An 8,827-nucleotide genomic window follows, 5' to 3' on the forward strand; every position below is an offset into this window, starting at 1 on the left:
AAATACCATATGATATCACTTATATGTAGAATCTAAAAAATGATACAAATCAACTTATTGACGAAATAGAAAAAGACTCACATAGAAAACAAACTTTTGGTTACCAAAGGGGAAAGGCAAGAGGAGGAATAAATTAGGAGTTTGGGATTAGCAGATTCAAAGTACTATATAAAAAGTAGATAAACAACAAGGTCCTACTCTATAGCACAGGGAACTATATTCAATATCTTGTAATAAACTATAATGGAAAAGAATCTGAAAAGCTATATATATATAGTCTAATATATATATATGTCTAATATATATAGTCTACTATATACATGTCTAACTATATATATGTGTCTAAACAAATCACTGTGCTGTACACCAGAAACTAACAACATTCTAAATCAACTATACTTCAATAAAAATAAACAAACTACAATGCAGTTCCAATTTATAGCCCTCTAAGTGGGTATAATAAAAAATTAATGAACTATCAAGTGTTGATGAAGATGTGGAGAAACTGGAATACTCCTACAATAGCGGCAGGAATGTAAAATTGTGCAGAAGTTGTGGAGAATAGTGTGGCGGTTTCTCAAAAAGCTAAACATAAAATTACTATATGATCCAGCAATCCCCCTCCTGGGTATACACCTAGAAGAACTGAAGACTGGTATTCAAAACAACCACCACCACCACCACAACAACTTGTACTTGAATGCTCATTAGCACTGTTCACATTAGCTAAAAGGTGGAAAACAGCCTAGTTGTCTGTCAACTAATGAACGGATACATAAAATGTGGTATACATACTACAGAATTTTATTCAGGAAGAAAAGAAATGAAATTCTGATACTTTCTACAACATGAATGAGTCTTGAAAACGTTATACCAAGTGAAAGAAGACAGATTCAAAAATCCACAAATTGTATGAGTCCATTTGTATGAAATATCCAAATCAGGAAAAGTCATACAGACAAGAAAGCAGATTTGTGATTGCCAGGAGCTGAGGGGAGGGGGGAGTGACTGCTTAATGGGCACAGGGTTTCCTTTGGGATGATGACAAAAACCATTCTGGAACGTCAGTGGTGGTTGCACAACACTGTGAATGTATGAAATATCATTAATGGTAAATTTTATATTATGTATATTTTACCACAATAAAAAAAATTCCATTTCCTATAACTATTTCTTTATATTGATCTAATATAATATTTTGCTAAAATGAGTTATTAAAATATTTCAAAAAATTACTTTCCCAGTTAAGAAACTAAAAAGACAGAACTACCTAATGGGTCATGTAAAAAGAAAAGCTTTCATTGCACTAGTGGAAACAGTTATGGATTCTCCAAATATTTCTCACCACCTTTCTTCCTCCTGGCTTCTAGGCCTTTTTTAAATTATTTTGATGACTGGTTAGAGAAATTAGGGATTGATATTGGCTGTTTGAGATGGAAGGATTAATGAACTTCCATTACTTGATGTTAAAAATAGAGAAACCATGAAGAGGAGAACTTTACTTCACAGCTTAACTCCTCTCCCTGCCTACATCAAACACCACAATGAAAGGTTGCATGTTACATGGACTGAGAGTAGAGAGAGCACATCTATATGATTATTCCTTGAAAATAATTTGTTTTAATCAGACAAAGTATTGTTTTTATGAGACAGCCACCAAGATGTGGAAGTAAGACACTTCTTAAAATAGTAATACTTTATAATAGAAATTTACTCACATAATTATAAGAAAAGTTCTCAATAAAGGTAAACAACTTGAGTAACTTAATTATAAGACAACTTATTCTAGCAAAATAAAATAAGCATTCACCTCATCTATAACTTTTGAAAACTGCTGCAAAGTAGAACTCATAACTTCATCATCACCCCCCAGTGGAAAGCGCTGAAAAGTAAAGCAGAGATGAGGTAAAGGTCCAATGCCGCATGTCTTTCATGAGTTACATTATAATTTTCAGTTTTAAATTACTTCAGAAGACTTCTAAAATTTTGAGAAGCTCTAAAAAATGTCATTTTAATATAGTAGTATAATTCATATAATTAGTAAACATTAATTGAAACATCTGCTAAGTAACCAATTAACAGGGTATACAGGAATGCACACCATACTGAAAGTTCAAAGATACAAGTTTAGTTCTAGTTCCTCCACTAACCAGCTGTGTAACCATGAGCAAGCTTCAGTTTCTTCATGTGAAAAAATAGGGGTAAACTAGATAACCTCTGTATCTAACATTAAATAATTAAAATTAGATATAAGTGCATAATGGAATTCCAAAGGCATATCAAAATTATCTTCTGTGAATTCAAAAAGGCTTAGAATTCTTGATGAGAAATTCTGTTTATCTACAAAGATACTGTATCACTGCATATTTTAAATACTTTTACAATGTTGATGTACAGTACCTGTTTTTCATATTCTTTTAAAAGTTTTGAAGTCAGGTGTGTTGCAGCACTTAATTCATTCTATGGGAAAAGATTAACATTCAAATGAACACAATATTAAAGATTAAGAAAAAAGTTTTAAGCCACTTTTATCACTTCAATAGAGTACAACATGCTCTCCAAATCCCTCATTAAAACACTGGAAAGGAAGCTACCACAAAAGCACTTGAAGGGAAACTCAAACCTTAAGACAGACACCATCAAGAAATTCAGCAGTGTTCCAGGTATGTGCTCTTTCTTTTTAGTTAATGAAAACTAACTGTTAAAGCTTTAAAGCTAGAAGTAAATTGTACATAATCTTAGCAACATCTTAAAAGATTCTACACTGATGACTGATGATCCCTCTCTCTAGATGCTGATACTAGACCATGATAAGCATTTAATAACATACAACCAAAATGTGGTCGATCTAGTCATTATAATACAGTAATGTAGCCATATGAAAGAAATACTTTTTTAATTTAAAGGTTTTTTTTTTTTTCCAGAAACAAAAGTAATGTTTCTTTTACATATTATTCTCTGGTCAGAAATCAAATTCTTGAGAGACCTAACTCTAGGAAAAAAAGTAAACAACTATCACAGCAACTTTAAAGTACATAATGAAAATGTGAGTCCAGAAAGAAGAGAAAATGAGAAGGAAAAAAAAAAGAAAAGAAACTTGTACACTTAATTAATCCCAAAGAGAGTTTATCACAGAACCCAGGTTCCTATTAAGGCTTATAATTAACTTACATAAACAGAGCCTCAAATCTTATGCCTGTTCAACCAAAAAAACCTAGTCATATCTTTTTTAAATTCATCTCCTGGTACCCTGGAGCTATATCCAAATTTTAGTACCTTCTTCTAACAAGATAGAGGTAAACTACTTTCAAACCCTCTGCTCAGAGAGGGGATGTATTCCATAAGATTAAAAGCATGATTAGAGAAAATACTGGTGACAATTTGGGGTTTTCAGTTAGATCTTAGGTAAAGATCACTATCATGAGTTTCATTAAGAAAGCCCTTATACTGTGTTTAGGGGAAAGCGGCAAATGCTTCAAACTTCATCACTTTTGTAGTGCTACAAACTATACACTAGTAATTGAAATGTGAGCTCTGTAATATAAAATACTTAATGTTCATACATCCATTCAACAAATATTTATTACTGTGTGCCCTGGACATGGCTAGGTACCAGTAAACAAGACAGACGCTATCTCTGTCCTCATGGGCTTAAAGATTCATTTCAAAAATGCACTGAGTCAGTCTTTAGCCCTTTACCTGTGCATCATAAATCCGACGCATAGCTTGATACAACTGGTTCATATAGTTGGAAATAGCTGTAGCATCTTCTTCAAATACACCCAGTAAAGACCTTGTCTGTATAAAATAAAAGCAGTAAGTTTATGTTAACCACTATAAAAATCAGATGGACTTCTTTTTCCTAAAGGAAGGAAAAACCCTCAGATATTAGAGCTCTAATAATTCTGAGTTTTAATCTATTTTCTCTCCTTTGATAGTAATGCCAGGATGTCAGGGTTCTTTGTTCTCAATTTCACTTAATTAAAATAGAGGGAGTTTCCAACTTAGTCACACAAACCTTAGAAGAAACTACAAAAGTGTATTTTTATGAATTAAAAAGTCTGATATTAAACTAAGAACAAATCAACAGAATTATTCAAAGCTAAATTAACAGTATTCCATGTATAAATATTTAAAATGTCTTATTTCAGGGTAACTTAGCATGATTATTTGTCTTTACCAATGGTCTCCTCCAAACCCCTCCCCATCATAATCCAAAATAATACTACAGTACCCCTCCCCAATATGGCCTATAAAATGCTAATTAGGTTTTTTTATGAGTGCAGAATTTGGGGTTATTTTTTATTCTTCTTTATACATTGCCATATTGTTAGGCTTTTTTTTTTGGCCCAATGAGCAGGAGCATGTAAAAATTACCTTAATTGTAAGAGTAAAAACTCATCAGTCAGAAAATGTTAAGACTGTCAACAAAAAGGATCAGAGATAAGGAAACTCAACATATCAAGGCAAGGTAAGTTCACTTTCTTATATCCCAAAGGGAAAGGAAGAATTAAATTTCAACAATTATTGAGATCACTACAGCTTAAAATCTAAAAGATAACTTTGTACTTTTATTCTACAAATAGTTAATTTATGCCTCAGTCTTAGAAGTTGTTTTTTAAAAGTCAACTTATTCCTTAGCTTCCTATTTTCAGAAGAGGAAGCTAAGTCAATATGGTTTAAAAAAGAAAAAGCAGCACAAAATCATTATGCCAGTATATGAAGTCCATGTTATCTCAGTCCTCTACATGCCCCAGAGATTTACATCTGACAGAATCTTTTTATCTTTTAGCCCTAGTGCACTATTCCCATTCTCCAAGTGCTGTTTTAAGATGTAACAAAGAAAGCATCATGAAATTATGTTTGGCTAATTCCATTCCTAAAAAAAAAAAAATAGATCTGCCACTTAAGGTTTTTTTATTCCCCCAAATTATCATTCTAACTCAAGACATAACACATTTATGCAAAACGCTGTAGTGGAATTACATTAAAAAGATGTTCTTAACCCCAGAGTTGAAACAGCTTCCTTACGAAAGCTAATAATAGTTCAACATTGTATAATGACTGTTTAAAGTTAACATCTTACAAAAATGCATCAACATGGTGCCATTTCACTGAATCTATGATGGCATCCACTGTGATTTATATACTAATACATACAACTGTGATATATACATTTTTATATACTACTAAAACAAACCAATGCTGGCGATTAAGCTATGATTTAATGTTTTCTTATGTCTTGATGTTTTTACTTGATATTCATGGAAACAGACCTTTAGACAAAGTTTTATATGTAATTCTCATATAAACACAAAAAAGAAAAGCTGCATAAATATGATGCTAAAATTTCAACTCCTCTGAGTCATTTTTTTGATACAAGAGTGATCACTATCCATGTTTTCTCATCCAGTATTATTCTATGCCATGAACAGGTGATAAATATTTCTTAGAAGCACTCTCCCTTTGTCCCAGTATTTTCTTCCAAACCAGTGATACCCATTCAGCAAGTTCTGATGGTAGCACTTGCTTCATGTTACCAGGTGTCAAAGGAAAATTTTCAGACACAAACAAGCTGGATCCTTCAAGTGGTTGTGGCTTATTGAAAGGTTGCACTTGGCCAGTCATGCCACTAAGACAAACAACCAAATGTGTACGTTTTCAGGCAATTACAAATAAAATATCATCAACTGTTATATCATCCCAATATAAGAGATGTCAGAATATGAATTTTAAAAAAGTCTGTCTCATAATCTATGAGTATTCCATATTATGCCAAAGAAAGAAGCCTCCATTTGGGACTGGAGTTTGTTTTTAAAGTTCCAGCATGGATAAATCATTGATAAGATTTTTTTTTAAAGATCTTACGTGTTCTTTTCATTTTGTTTCTGATTTTCAAAACAATATATAAGCAAGGACAAGTCATCTAGTGTAGTCTTAAGATTTTCTGCCTCAACAGATGGCATCTTTTGCAGAATGGTATAATTTGGGCAAGATGATTCTGAAGATGTTTATGTTCAATCATCTGGATTTGGCCTTGCAAATACTCCACTATTTTAATGCTTAGTTACTGTAAATTAAAACTAAAAGAGGATAACCATACCTCAGGATAGTCTTCCATGACTCCCAGGTTCTAACTTTTTATACACCAACTGGCAGGCCATTTTTGATTAGGATCAAATAATCTAATAAAAACTTATCTATATCAGGAGCTTTAGAAGTTTGTTACACAACTTCTTGGACTCTATCTAAATAGTCCAGATAAGAACAAAAATTTATGCCCAAAAGCATTCATCTCAGCCCTATAAAAACAAACCTTAGGAAAAATTCTAGAAGTCCAACAATAGGACAACTATTAAGTCAGTTAAGGAAACATGCAGCCTTTAAATTTTTTATTCAGTATGTAATAATATGTTAAGATACTTAGCTGTAATGTTAAGTTAAAGCCGAATAAAAATTGTCATGCTCAATATGATCTCAATCATATTAAAATGGCAAGAAAAAAACTAGAAAAAAGAAAGCAAACTGTTAACAGAGTTTGATGCTGGGTGCATGACAGGTAACTGGTTTCTGTACCTTCCAATTTTTCTGAAGCAAACAACTATTATTTTTATAATCAAAATACAAAAATTAAAGCATTCATTATCTATAACAGCTGAGGTTCAGAGAAATTAAGTGACTTGCCCTAAAGCAGAAGGTACTAAGTGGCAGTAAAGACTAAAACCCTTATACCCTGAATTCCAAATTCAAGGCTTTTCACCTTGCTGCAGATTTTCCCCAAGAATTGCTTCCAAGTTTCTTCCCTTTCTAAATCCCAGTTCTCCCAATTAATTTTTCTAAACAATATTAACTAGTTCAAATTTATTACTCCCAGAAGTTGGAAGACTATTAATGTGGCTATTTCATTAAAAATGACCATAAAACTGATAACAATATGGCACATGCTTGAAAAAAATACAAAAAAAATCTAACGCTCAGGTTATAAACTGTGTGAAAATTTCAAGAAATTAGATGAGTCAATAGATTATACCCTCCTCACCAGTCACGGCTAGAGCACTATGTAATCCATTCTGAGCAGTGTATAGTCTTTATGAGTTATAAAAACCACGCCAGGTAAGAGAAGAAAGGTTAAGGAAACCTGTTGAGTTTTATAAAATAAAAAAGTAAAATGACAAAGTACACCTGACCAATACATCCCACAAAACTTTTGCAAAACATACGAAACAGATGTAGCTTACAACTTTATACTAGAGAAATCATTGAGTTTGAACTGGCTATTCTGGCAGTCAAGATAAGCCAAGAAGTGGGTTTCTCTTTGTATCAGTATAGGCTGATAAGAGTACATTACCAGCAGGCAACTGGCCTGTGAAAACTTTCAGCATGAAAAAACCAAATCAATTCCTCAATCAGAGCGCAACTTCAAATTGGCAATCAAAACTGGCACAATATCCGTGGCAGACATGTCACCTAGGAAGGGGGATCTACCCCCTTCCTCCTGCGGTCAAGACACATAAATTATGTGCAAACTGTACTTCTCAATGAACATTTCAGGAAACTTTCTTCATTCTAAGTAGTAGCCAACCAGCAACATCGTCTTAAATCCCTTACTATGTAAAAGCCAGGCCGAGGGATGAAGTTTCTCAAAGCGAGTTACAGCCCACACCCAGATGTTTTTAATATAGCTGATTTCATTCTTCAGTACTGAAAACATAACTAGTAGTTACGTTCTCCTAGACTGCCTTAAAGCTAGAGCAACCACTAGTATCATCCCCAACGCACGAAACAGGGCTTTTATTTTGATGAGTTTGTTAGAGCCAAGCCTGCAACGAGGGCGCAGCAGTAGGGGAGCGGCGAAGGCGCCGTCCATCACCCGGTGTGCACCGCCCTCGAGTGACAGCAGCTACACTCACAGCCACGACACTAGGGGAGGCTCCGAGACGCACGACGGGCTTCGCCGAAGATTCCACACGGCCAAATCAACAGCCTTTCAGCATCTCCACAAGAAAAACTATCCATTTCCTTCCCTAGCTTGCTTAGAAATCATTAAGTAAGTTTACAGGGTCTTTTCTCCTTCTGCATTTTCTCCGAAGAGGTTCTCCGGGAGAAAATTCCAAGATCGGGATTTATCCCTTAACATCACGGCAATAAAAAAAAAAAATCTTCCGCCAAATACAAGGAGCCCCGCGCGCGTACGTGACCGCCGGGCCCACGAGCCAACGCGAAGGCGGCTCGGTTGCCGCCCGCCGAGGTCCCAGATCCCGCACGCAGCTCTCGGCCCAGCCGCGCAGGCCCACGTCGGCCTCGGGAGGGCGGCCCGGCCTCGGCGGCTCAGGGCGCGACAGGCGGGAGCCCTGGGCGGCTGAGCCTACCTGGGCCAGGGCAGGCACCTGCGAGCGCGGCGGGGCCAGGCCTGGGGTCGGCCAGCCCGGCTCCTTCCCTCGCCTCCCGCCGCCGCACGCGCCTCACCTGCGGGCTGTCCTCCAGCGTCTCTTCGATGGGCAGCTTGTCGATCCCTGGCATTTTGGTGGAGGGAGGGCGGCGGCAGGAGAGGCAGCGGCCGCCCACAGCTCCGTGCGCCTGCCCGTCTGCAGCAGCTGACCCCGACCCGCCCTCTCTCGCTGGCGAAGCAGCCCTCGCCAGGCGCCGAGCGGCCGCGCCGCCGCGCGGGAAATCCCGCCCTCTCGTCCTGACTGCCACGCCTCCCGGCGCGCTCATTGGCTCGCGGCGACGCCCGTCGGCGCAGCGGGACTGGCCGCGAGCGGCTCTGCGGCGACCGCGGGCCTCTGCGCACCTCGAGCACTTCGGCTGCGCGCGGGCGGCTGCGCGC

The 8,827-nt window shown here is 37.0% G+C and overlaps 1 protein-coding gene across 2 annotated transcripts in view; it reads right to left on the bottom strand.

Moving 5' to 3' along the window:
* Window positions 1–8,666, bottom strand: part of APPL1 (adaptor protein, phosphotyrosine interacting with PH domain and leucine zipper 1) — a 34,025-nt gene extending 25,359 nt beyond the window's left edge. Inside the window, exons 1-4 of one of the 2 annotated variants that reach the window (XM_074344620.1) lie at window positions 8,467–8,666; window positions 3,700–3,798; window positions 2,401–2,460; window positions 1,811–1,882 (exon numbers count right to left, since the gene is read on the bottom strand). In XM_074344620.1, the coding sequence (XP_074200721.1) occupies window positions 1,811–1,882; window positions 2,401–2,460; window positions 3,700–3,798; window positions 8,467–8,520 (285 nt within the window). In that variant the 5' untranslated portion in view covers window positions 8,521–8,666. The remainder of the gene's footprint in view (window positions 1–1,810; window positions 1,883–2,400; window positions 2,461–3,699; window positions 3,799–8,466) is intronic. The other variant, XM_074344619.1, reaches the window with a different exon arrangement.
* Window positions 8,667–8,827: the final 161 nt, after the last annotated feature.

Source organism: Camelus bactrianus, chromosome 17, assembly GCF_048773025.1.
Source record: "Camelus bactrianus isolate YW-2024 breed Bactrian camel chromosome 17, ASM4877302v1, whole genome shotgun sequence".
In the NCBI taxonomy this organism is placed as follows: Eukaryota; Metazoa; Chordata; class Mammalia; order Artiodactyla; family Camelidae; genus Camelus; species Camelus bactrianus.